Here is a 12,848-nt window from a genome sequence, read left to right on the forward strand (position 1 = left end):
AGAGAGATAGAGAGAGGGAGAGAGAGGTAGAGAGATAGAGAGGTAGAGAGAGAGAAAGAGAGGTAGAGATAGAGGTAGAGAGAGAGATAGAGAGGTAGAGAGAGAGATAGAGAGGTAGAAGAGAGAGAGGTAGAGAGAGAGAAGGAGGAGAGAGAGAGATAGAGGTAGAGAGAGAGATAGAGAGGTAGAGAGAGAGATAGAGGTAGAGAGAGAGAGAGGGAGAGAGAGGTAGAGAGAGAGAGATAGAGAGGTAGATAGAGAGAGGTAGAGAGAGAGAGAGGGAGAGATAGGTAGAGAGAGGTAGAGAGAGAGATAGAGAGGTAGAAAGAGGTAGAGAGAGGTAGAGAGAGGGAGAGAGCGAGAGGAGAGAGGAACAGACCACAGGGTGTGGTCAGAGACATGTCCGTTAGACTGACCCGCAATTTGTACCTCTAGATGTGTTTATAATGGGATGAATCTAGAGTTGCAAAACCCTCCATTGACTCCCATTCTTCACCAATACCCTCCGTGTGTGTGTGTGTGTGACTCACGGAGCCTGCGTCCTGGTGGTGTACTCTCTGTGTGTGTGTGTGTGTGTGTGTGTGTGTGTGTGTGTGTGTGTGTGTGTGTGTGTGTGTGTGTGTGTGTGTGTGAGACTCACGGAGCCTGCGTCCTGGTGGTGTACTCTCTGAACTCGCTGTCATGGATGGTGAAGTAGGGTCTGTAGTCACAGCAGAACTTCAGAGGAGAGATGGAGCTGCAGGCCAGGAACACAACACGGATTCTGATTCTACACCCCTTTCATTTCAAGGACCCCCAATTTGACATGCATTAGGCCACAGACCCCCCCCCCCCCCCCCCAAGGGGTCCCTGTACCCCACATTGAGAACCATATTTATTCATGGAGGGTACTGTATGCGCATGACATCAGCATCAAGTTATGCACGGACACCTACTGAGTGGCAAAAAACTACTTTCTGGCCTTGACAGCCCAGACATCTGGCTTATTAGCCAGGCTACCACACAGAAAAGTCCTGTCTGAATGGTAAATGGTAAATGGTGCATTTATATAGCGCCTTTATCCAAGGCGCTATACATAGATTGTGCATCAATTCACACATTCACACACACATTCACACACCGATGGTGGTGGAAACCATGTAACACCAGGGCTCCACCGGGCGCGTCAGCGTCGCGTCTCCGTCACCGTCAGGGAATGTTCCCTTTTTAATCAATGAAGGGTGGCTCCACTGCCCGCGTTGCGTTGCGTTGCGTTGCGTTGCGTTGCGTGACACGTGCATTCAAATTGAACCGGTGCGTTTTTTGACGCACGCGACGGAGACGCAACACGTCCGGTGGAGCCCTGGTGTTAGGCACCAACTAGCACATCGGGAGCAATGTGGGGTTCAGTGTCTTGCTCAAGGACACTTCGACACCAACTCTGGGGGAGCCCGGGTTCGAACTGGCAACCGTGCGGGTACCATCCAACGACTCTACCCCTGAGCCACTGCCGCCCCGTTGTCGTTTGATTGCATTAAACGACATTAAACTCACTTTGCCCGTCGCTTTGCCCCTCGATGTGCCACTGCCTTTATGCACGCGCATATATACCCTCCCTACAGTATAAACGCACAGAACTTTAACCCATTCTGGGCTGGAACCCCTTTTGGTGTTTAAGCATTATGTTGTACTTTAGCAGATCTACAAGCTCATAGCGCGGCAGCTTGTAGGTCTGCTATTTTTGAAAAATCGTGAAAATGTGGTCCAAATCTTTGAATATTAGTTTTCTAATCTTTGCTTCCGGGGGGAACAACACATTTTCAGATGTGGCTCGGTGGGCAATTACATATCATTTTGGGGGTCCTTGACATGAAAATGTTTGAGAACCACTGACATAGAAACATGAGGTTTTAACCCTGTGAGAACCACTGACATAGAAACATGAGGTTTTTCAGAAAACTGTCAAACATTTAGAAGAATCTGTCCTCATATGGGTCAACCTACTGTACTGTAGGTACCAGGTACTGTAGGTTGACCTACTGTACTGTAGGTACCAGGTACTGTAGGTTGACCTACTGTACTGTAGGTACCGAGGTACTGTAGGTCGACCTACTGTACTGTAGGTACCAGGTACTGTAGGTCGACCTACTGTACTGTAGGTACCAGGTACTGTAGGTTGACCTACTGTACTGTAGGTACCGAGGTACTGTAGGTCGACCTACTGTACTGTAGGTACCGAGGTACTGTAGGTCGACCTACTGTACTGTAGGTACCAGGTACTGTAGGTCAACCTACTGTACTGTAGGTACCAGGTACTGTACTGTAGGTCAACCTACTGTACTGTAGGTACCGAGGTACTGTAGGTTGACCTACTGTACTGTAGGTACCGAGGTACTGTAGGTCAACCTACTGTACTGTAGGTACCAGGTACTGTAGGTTGACCTACTGTACTGTAGGTACCGAGGTACTGTAGGTCAACCTACTGTACTGTAGGTACCAGGTACTGTAGGTTGACCTACTGTACTGTAGGTACCAGGTACTGTACTGTAGGTCAACCTACTGTACTGTAGGTACCAGGTACTGTAGGTTGACCTACTGTACTGTAGGTACCAGGTACTGTAGGTTGACCTACTGTACTGTAGGTACCAGGTACTGTAGGTCAACCTACTGTACTGTAGGTACCAGGTACTGTAGGTCGACCTACTGTACTGTAGGTACCAGGTACTGTAGGTCAACCTACTGTACTGTAGGTACCAGGTACTGTAGGTCAACCTACTGTACTGTAGGTACCAGGTACTGTAGGTCAACCTACTGTACTGTAGGTACCAGGTACTGTAGGTCAACCTACTGTACTGTAGGTACCAGGTACTGTACTGTAGGTACCAGGTACTGTAGGTTGACCTACTGTACTGTAGGTACCAGGTACTGTAGGTTGACCTACTGTACTGTAGGTACCAGGTACTGTAGGTCAACCTACTGTACTGTAGGTACCAGGTACTGTAGGTCAACCTACTGTACTGTGGGTACCAGGTACTGTAGGTTGACCTACTGTACTGTAGGTACCAGGTACTGTACTGTAGGTCAACCTACTGTACTGTAGGTACCAGGTACTGTAGGTCAACCTACTGTACTGTAGGTACCAGGTACTGTACTGTAGGTCGACCTACTGTACTGTAGGTACCAGGTACTGTACTGTAGGTCAACCTACTGTACTGTAGGTACCAGGTACTGTAGGTTGACCTACTGTACTGTAGGTACCAGGTACTGTACTGTAGGTACCAGGTACTGAAGGTCAACCTACTGTACTGTAGGTACCAGGTACTGTAGGTTGACCTACTGTACTGTAGGTACCAGGTACTGTACTGTAGGTACCAGGTACTGTAGGTTGACCTACTGTACTGTAGGTACCAGGTACTGTACTGTAGGTACCAGGTACTGTAGGTCAACCTACTGTACTGTAGGTACCAGGTACTGTAGGTTGACCTACTGTACTGTAGGTACCAGGTACTGTAGGTTGACCTACTGTACTGTAGGTACCGAGGTACTGTAGGTCGACCTACTGTACTGTAGGTACCAGGTACTGTAGGTCGACCTACTGTACTGTAGGTACCAGGTACTGTAGGTTGACCTACTGTACTGTAGGTACCGAGGTACTGTAGGTCGACCTACTGTACTGTAGGTACCGAGGTACTGTAGGTCGACCTACTGTACTGTAGGTACCAGGTACTGTAGGTCAACCTACTGTACTGTAGGTACCAGGTACTGTACTGTAGGTCAACCTACTGTACTGTAGGTACCGAGGTACTGTAGGTTGACCTACTGTACTGTAGGTACCGAGGTACTGTAGGTCAACCTACTGTACTGTAGGTACCAGGTACTGTAGGTTGACCTACTGTACTGTAGGTACCGAGGTACTGTAGGTCAACCTACTGTACTGTAGGTACCAGGTACTGTAGGTTGACCTACTGTACTGTAGGTACCAGGTACTGTAGGTTGACCTACTGTACTGTAGGTACCAGGTACTGTAGGTTGACCTACTGTACTGTAGGTACCAGGTACTGTAGGTCAACCTACTGTACTGTAGGTACCAGGTACTGTAGGTCGACCTACTGTACTGTAGGTACCAGGTACTGTAGGTCAACCTACTGTACTGTAGGTACCAGGTACTGTAGGTCAACCTACTGTACTGTAGGTACCAGGTACTGTACTGTAGGTCAACCTACTGTACTGTAGGTACCGAGGTACTGTAGGTTGACCTACTGTACTGTAGGTACCGAGGTACTGTAGGTCAACCTACTGTACTGTAGGTACCAGGTACTGTAGGTTGACCTACTGTACTGTAGGTACCGAGGTACTGTAGGTCAACCTACTGTACTGTAGGTACCAGGTACTGTAGGTTGACCTACTGTACTGTAGGTACCAGGTACTGTAGGTTGACCTACTGTACTGTAGGTACCAGGTACTGTAGGTTGACCTACTGTACTGTAGGTACCAGGTACTGTAGGTCAACCTACTGTACTGTAGGTACCAGGTACTGTAGGTCGACCTACTGTACTGTAGGTACCAGGTACTGTAGGTCAACCTACTGTACTGTAGGTACCAGGTACTGTAGGTCAACCTACTGTACTGTAGGTACCAGGTACTGTAGGTCAACCTACTGTACTGTAGGTACCAGGTACTGTAGGTCAACCTACTGTACTGTAGGTACCAGGTACTGTAGGTCGACCTACTGTACTGTAGGTACCGAGGTACTGTAGGTTGACCTACTGTACTGTAGGTACCAGGTACTGTACTGTAGGTACCAGGTACTGTAGGTTGACCTACTGTACTGTAGGTACCAGGTACTGTAGGTTGACCTACTGTACTGTAGGTACCAGGTACTGTAGGTCAACCTACTGTACTGTAGGTACCAGGTACTGTAGGTCAACCTACTGTACTGTAGGTACCAGGTACTGTAGGTTGACCTACTGTACTGTAGGTACCAGGTACTGTACTGTAGGTCAACCTACTGTACTGTAGGTACCAGGTACTGTAGGTCAACCTACTGTACTGTAGGTACCAGGTACTGTACTGTAGGTCGACCTACTGTACTGTAGGTACCAGGTACTGTACTGTAGGTCAACCTACTGTACTGTAGGTACCAGGTACTGTAGGTTGACCTACTGTACTGTAGGTACCAGGTACTGTACTGTAGGTACCAGGTACTGAAGGTCAACCTACTGTACTGTAGGTACCAGGTACTGTAGGTTGACCTACTGTACTGTAGGTACCAGGTACTGTACTGTAGGTACCAGGTACTGTAGGTCAACCTACTGTACTGTAGGTACCAGGTACTGTAGGTTGACCTACTGTACTGTAGGTACCAGGTACTGTAGGTTGACCTACTGTACTGTAGGTACCGAGGTACTGTAGGTCGACCTACTGTACTGTAGGTACCAGGTACTGTAGGTCGACCTACTGTACTGTAGGTACCAGGTACTGTAGGTTGACCTACTGTACTGTAGGTACCGAGGTACTGTAGGTCGACCTACTGTACTGTAGGTACCGAGGTACTGTAGGTCGACCTACTGTACTGTAGGTACCAGGTACTGTAGGTCAACCTACTGTACTGTAGGTACCAGGTACTGTACTGTAGGTCAACCTACTGTACTGTAGGTACCGAGGTACTGTAGGTTGACCTACTGTACTGTAGGTACCGAGGTACTGTAGGTCAACCTACTGTACTGTAGGTACCAGGTACTGTAGGTTGACCTACTGTACTGTAGGTACCGAGGTACTGTAGGTCAACCTACTGTACTGTAGGTACCAGGTACTGTAGGTTGACCTACTGTACTGTAGGTACCAGGTACTGTACTGTAGGTCAACCTACTGTACTGTAGGTACCAGGTACTGTAGGTTGACCTACTGTACTGTAGGTACCAGGTACTGTAGGTTGACCTACTGTACTGTAGGTACCAGGTACTGTAGGTCAACCTACTGTACTGTAGGTACCAGGTACTGTAGGTCGACCTACTGTACTGTAGGTACCAGGTACTGTAGGTCAACCTACTGTACTGTAGGTACCAGGTACTGTAGGTCAACCTACTGTACTGTAGGTACCAGGTACTGTAGGTCAACCTACTGTACTGTAGGTACCAGGTACTGTAGGTCAACCTACTGTACTGTAGGTACCAGGTACTGTAGGTCGACCTACTGTACTGTAGGTACCGAGGTACTGTAGGTTGACCTACTGTACTGTAGGTACCAGGTACTGTACTGTAGGTACCAGGTACTGTAGGTTGACCTACTGTACTGTAGGTACCAGGTACTGTAGGTTGACCTACTGTACTGTAGGTACCAGGTACTGTAGGTCAACCTACTGTACTGTAGGTACCAGGTACTGTAGGTCAACCTACTGTACTGTAGGTACCAGGTACTGTAGGTTGACCTACTGTACTGTAGGTACCAGGTACTGTACTGTAGGTCAACCTACTGTACTGTAGGTACCAGGTACTGTAGGTCAACCTACTGTACTGTAGGTACCAGGTACTGTACTGTAGGTCGACCTACTGTACTGTAGGTACCAGGTACTGTACTGTAGGTCAACCTACTGTACTGTAGGTACCAGGTACTGTAGGTTGACCTACTGTACTGTAGGTACCAGGTACTGAAGGTCAACCTACTGTACTGTAGGTACCAGGTACTGTAGGTACCAGGTACTGTAGGTCAACCTACTGTACTGTAGGTACCAGGTACTGTAGGTCAACCTACTGTACTGTAGGTACCAGGTACTGTAGGTCAACCTACTGTACTGTAGGTACCAGGTACTGTAGGTCAACCTACTGTACTGTAGGTACCGAGGTACTGTAGGTCAACCTACTGTACTGTAGGTACCGAGGTACTGTAGGTCAACCTACTGTACTGTAGGTACCAGGTACTGTAGGTCAACCTACTGTACTGTAGGTACCAGGTACTGTAGGTCAACCTACTGTACTGTAGGTACCAGGTACTGTAGGTCAACCTACTGTACTGTAGGTACCAGGTACTGTAGGTCAACCTACTGTACTGTAGGTACCAGGTACTGTAGGTCAACCTACTGTACTGTAGGTACCAGGTACTGTAGGTCGACCTACTGTACTGTAGGTACCAGGTACTGTAGGTTGACCTACTGTACTGTAGGTACCAGGTACTGTAGGTTGACCTACTGTACTGTAGGTACCAGGTACTGTAGGTTGACCTACTGTACTGTAGGTACCGAGGTACTGTAGGTTGACCTACTGTACTGTAGGTACCAGGTACTGTAGGTCAACCTACTGTACTGTAGGTACCGAGGTACTGTAGGTTGACCTACTGTACTGTAGGTACTAGGTACTGTAGGTCAACCTACTGTACTGTAGGTACCAGGTACTGTAGGTACCAGGTACTGTAGGTCAACCTACTGTACTGTAGGTCAACCTACTGTACTGTAGGTACCAGGTACTGTAGGTCAACCTACTGTACTGTAGGTACCAGGTACTGTAGGTCAACCTACTGTACTGTAGGTACCAGGTACTGTAGGTCGACCTACTGTACTGTAGGTACCAGGTACTGTAGGTCAACCTACTGTACTGTAGGTACCGAGGTACTGTAGGTCGACCTACTGTACTGTAGGTACCAGGTACTGTAGGTCAACCTACTGTACTGTAGGTACCAGGTACTGTAGGTTGACCTACTGTACTGTAGGTACCGAGGTACTGTAGGTCGACCTACTGTACTGTAGGTACCGAGGTACTGTAGGTCGACCTACTGTACTGTAGGTACCAGGTACTGTAGGTCAACCTACTGTACTGTAGGTACCAGGTACTGTAGGTCAACCTACTGTACTGTAGGTACCAGATACTGTAGGTCAACCTACTGTACTGTAGGTACCAGGTACTGTAGGTCAACCTACTGTACTGTAGGTACCAGGTACTGTAGGTCAACCTACTGTACTGTAGGTACCAGGTACTGTAGGTTGACCTACTGTACTGTAGGTACCGAGGTACTGTAGGTCGACCTACTGTACTGTAGATACCAGGTACTGTAGGTTGACCTACTGTACTGTAGGTACCAGGTACTGTAGGTCGACCTACTGTACTGTAGGTACCAGGTACTGTAGGTCAACCTAATGTACTGTAGGTACCAGGTACTGTAGGTCAACCTACTGTACTGTAGGTACCGAGGTACTGTAGGTCGACCTACTGTACTGTAGGTACCAGGTACTGTAGGTCAACCTACTTTACTGTAGGTACCAGGTACTGTAGGTCAACCTACTGTACTGTAGGTACCAGGTACTGTAGGTTGACCTACTGTACTGTAGGTACCGAGGTACTGTAGGTCGACCTACTGTACTGTAGGTACCGAGGTACTGTAGGTCGACCTACTGTACTGTAGGTACCAGGTACTGTAGGTCAACCTACTGTACTGTAGGTACCAGGTACTGTAGGTCAACCTACTGTACTGTAGGTACCAGGTACTGTAGGTCAACCTACTGTACTGTAGGTACCAGGTACTGTAGGTCAACCTACTGTACTGTAGGTACCAGGTACTGTAGGTTGACCTACTGTACTGTAGGTACCGAGGTACTGTAGGTCGACCTACTGTACTGTAGATACCAGGTACTGTAGGTTGACCTACTGTACTGTAGGTACCAGGTACTGTAGGTCGACCTACTGTACTGTAGGTACCAGGTACTGTAGGTCAACCTACTGTACTGTAGGTACCAGGTACTGTAGGTTGACCTACTGTACTGTAGGTACCAGGTACTGTAGGTCAACCTACTGTACTGTAGGTACCAGGTACTGTAGGTTGACCTACTGTACTGTAGGTACCAGGTACTGTAGGTCGACCTACTGTACTGTAGGTACCAGGTACTGTAGGTCAACCTACTGTACTGTAGGTACCAGGTACTGTAGGTTGACCTACTGTACTGTAGGTACCGAGGTACTGTAGGTTGACCTACTGTACTGTAGGTACCAGGTACTGTAGGTTGACCTACTGTACTGTAGGTACCAGGTACTGTAGGTTGACCTACTGTACTGTAGGTACCGAGGTACTGTAGGTTGACCTACTGTACTGTAGGTACCAGGTACTGTAGGTCAGCCTACTGTACTGTAGGTACCAGGTACTGTAGGTTGACCTACTGTACTGTAGGTACCGAGGTACTGTAGGTCAACCTACTGTACTGTAGGTACCAGGTACTGTAGGTTGACCTACTGTACTGTAGGTACCAGGTACTGTAGGTCAGCCTACTGTACTGTAGGTACCAGGTACTGTAGGTTGACCTACTGTACTGTAGGTACCGAGGTACTGTAGGTTGACCTACTGTACTGTAGGTACCAGGTACTGTAGGTTGACCTACTGTACTGTATTGTCTCGGCGTCACAGACAGAACTACCTGACTAGAGCCAGCACGGTCTCCGAGGAGGCGGTGGGCGACGGCGCCATGACCACCACGGGTTCCCCCAGAAGCATCAGCTCCCACAACATCTGGAGGTGGACCAGGACCGACTGGAAACACCTGGGCAGGTCAGAGGTCAAAGAATTACTGACTGGAAACACCTGGGCAGGTCAGAGGTCAAAGAATTACTGACTGGAAACACCTGGGCAGGTCAGAGGTCAAATAATTACTGACTGGAAACACCTGGACAGGTCAGAGGTCAAATAATTACTGACTGGAAACACCTGAACAGGTCAGAGGTCAAAGAATTACTGACTGGAAACACCTGAACAGGTCAGAGGTCAAATAATTACTGACTGGAAACACCTGGACAGGTCAGAGGTCAAAGAATTACTGACTGGAAACACCTGGACAGATCAGAGGTCAAAGAATTACTGACTGGAAACACTTGGGCAGGTCAGAGGTCAAATAATTCCATATGGTCACTTCTGTCGCATGTAAACCTGGTTCACATCAAAGAACCTGTGTTTCAATGTAGTTGTTATTTTTGTCACAATCTGATATACAAGCTCTCAGCGCGGTACAAAGCCAACATAGAGCTCACAATGTGCTGTGCTGTCGTGATGCCAAGCGTTGTTGTAAGATTATAGATCGGCTATTTTTGCGCGACACTGTTGTCCAGCGAAGTATGCCATTCATTTCCGAAAAGACAAAGATAGATTTACTTGAATAAAGATAGATTTACTTGAATAAAGATAGATTTACTTGAATAGGTCCAGCTCGTGGATGGAAGGCAGCATCGTTGGGGCTGGCAGAAGATTCTGGAGAAAAGAAAAGAAAGTCCGTGTTTAATATTGAAGTACAACCAGACACCCGGAGGCCTGTACAGTACACAGTACAACCAGACACCCAGAGGCCTGTACAGTACACAGTACAACCAGACACCCGGAGGCCTGTACAGTACACAGTACAACCAGACACCCGGAGGCCTGTACAGTACACAGTACAACCAGACACCCGGAGGCCTGTACAGTACACAGTACAACCAGACACCCGGAGGCCTGTACAGTACAACCAGACACCCAGAGGCCTGTACAGTACAACCAGACACCCGGAGGCCTGTACAGTACACAGTACAACCAGACACCCAGAGGCCTGTACAGTACACAGTACAACCAGACACCCGGAGGCCTGTACAGTACAACCAGACACCCAGAGGCCTGTACAGTACAACCAGACACCCGGAGGCCTGTACAGTACACAGTACAACCAGACACCCGGAGGCCTGTACAGTACAACCAGACACCCAGAGGCCTGTACAGTACACAGTACAACCAGACACCCGGAGGCCTGTACAGTACAACCAGACACCCAGAGACCTGTACAGTACACAGTACAACCAGACACCCGGAGGCCTGTACAGTACAACCAGACACCCGGAGGCCTGTACAGTACACAGTACAACCAGACACCCGGAGGCCTGTACAGTACACAGTACAACCAGACCCCCGGAGGCCTGTACAGTACACAGTACAACCAGACACCCGGAGGCCTGTACAGTACAACCAGACACCCAGAGGCCTGTACAGTACACAGTACAACCAGACACCCGGAGGCCTGTACAGTACAACCAGACACCCAGAGGCCTGTACAGTACAGTACAACCAGACACACCTGGAGGCCTGTACAGTACACAGTACAACCAGACACACCTGGAGGCCTGTACAGTACAGTACAACCAGACACCCAGAGGCCTGTACAGTACACAGTACAACCAGACACCCGGAGGCCTGTACAGTACAACCAGACACCCAGAGGCCTGTACAGTACACAGTACAACCAGACACCCGGAGGCCTGTACAGTACAACCAGACACCCGGAGGTCTGTACAGTACAACCAGACACCCGGAGGCCTGTACAGTACACAGTACAACCAGACACCCGGAGGCCTGTACAGTACACAGTACAACCAGACACCCAGAGGTCTGTACAGTACAACCAGACACCCGGAGGTCTGTACAGTACACAGTACAACCAGACACCCGGAGGCCTGTACAGTACACAGTACAACCAGACACCCGGAGGTCTGTACAGTACACAGTACAACCAGACACCCGGAGGCCTGTACAGTACACAGTACAACCAGACACCCAGAGGTCTGTACAGTACAACCAGACACCCGGAGGCCTGTACAGTACACAGTACAACCAGACACCCGGAGGCCTGTACAGTACAACCAGACACCCAGAGGCCTGTACAGTACACAGTACAACCAGACACCCGGAGGCCTGTACAGTACACAGTACAACCAGACACCCAGAGGTCTGTACAGTACACAGTACAACCAGACACCCGGAGGTCTGTACAGTACAACCAGACACCCGGAGGCCTGTACAGTACACAGTACAACCAGACACCCGGAGGTCTGTACAGTACAACCAGACACCCGGAGGCCTGTACAGTACACAGTACAACCAGACACCCGGAGGCCTGTACAGTACACAGTACAACCAGACACCCAGAGGCCTGTACAGTACACAGTACAACCAGACACCCAGAGGTCTGTACAGTACAACCAGACACCCGGAGGCCTGTACAGTACACAGTCAAATCCTCAGCGTAAATGTGTACATTTTTAACTCAAGAGAGAGTGTACAAATGTAGTGCGCGTGTCTCACCAAATGGACCCTTAAACCGGTCCTTTTGGTTACAAGTGTACACTCTTACTGTTACATAATACATACATTGTTGTTTCACTTTATGAATCTTCTAATCTCATATTTGTACCGAGTCACACAGACCTCGCTCGGTGCATGTTTCACTGGACTCCCTCCTGCCTTGTCGTTCTTAGACGGGATCCTGACCTGAAAAGGAAATGTTGATCTTTTCACCCAGATCTTTAAAAATGCGAGTGTGAAAAATAATCAAATTTTTACTGTACCTTAATTATTACACTCTGTGAAATGTATTTACCTGTAAAATCACCCCCATAATGGGCAGATTGAGGATCAACCCGGGTACCGGTGAAGGCCACTGGTCCATCTCATTACACACTGCAGGGAGAGGAGGAGGATGTCAGGGCGGATACAGGAGAACTCGCCTGTTCACCAAGTCGCCACGGCGAACAGGAGAACTCGCCTGTTCACCAAGTCGCCACGGCGAACAGGAGAACTCGCCTGTTCACCAAGTCTCCACGGCGAACAGGAGAACTCGCCTGTTCACCAAGTCGCCACGGCGAACAGGAGAACTCGCCTGTTCACCAAGTCGCCACGGCGAACAGGAGAACTCGCCTGTTCACCAAGTCGCCACGGCGAACAGGAGAACTCGCCTGTTCACCAAGTCTCCACGGCGAACAGGAGAACTCGCCTGTTCACCAAGTCGCCACGGCGAACAGGAGAACTCGCCTGTTCACCAAGTCGCCACGGCGAACAGGAGAACTCGCCTGTTCACCAAGTCGCCAACGGCCCAACAT

At 49.0% G+C, this 12,848-nt stretch overlaps 1 protein-coding gene across 1 annotated transcript; it reads right to left on the reverse strand.

The window, feature by feature from the left end:
- Positions 1–640: 640 nt before the first annotated feature.
- On the reverse strand, positions 641–12,427 carry LOC306918137 (protein DENND6B-like; the record flags this gene model as incomplete). Its single annotated transcript, XM_079531018.1, has 5 exons — positions 12,350–12,427; positions 12,178–12,240; positions 10,142–10,197; positions 9,374–9,496; positions 641–736 (listed from the first exon to the last, which is right to left on the reverse strand). Coding segments are annotated over exons 1-5 (407 nt in total), but the record flags the coding sequence as incomplete, so codon positions are not given.
- Between the last annotated feature and the right edge of the window lie 421 nt (positions 12,428–12,848).

Source organism: Electrona antarctica, assembly GCF_951216825.1.
Source record: "Electrona antarctica genome assembly, contig: scaffold_1597, whole genome shotgun sequence".
Classification (NCBI taxonomy): domain Eukaryota; kingdom Metazoa; phylum Chordata; class Actinopteri; order Myctophiformes; family Myctophidae; genus Electrona; species Electrona antarctica.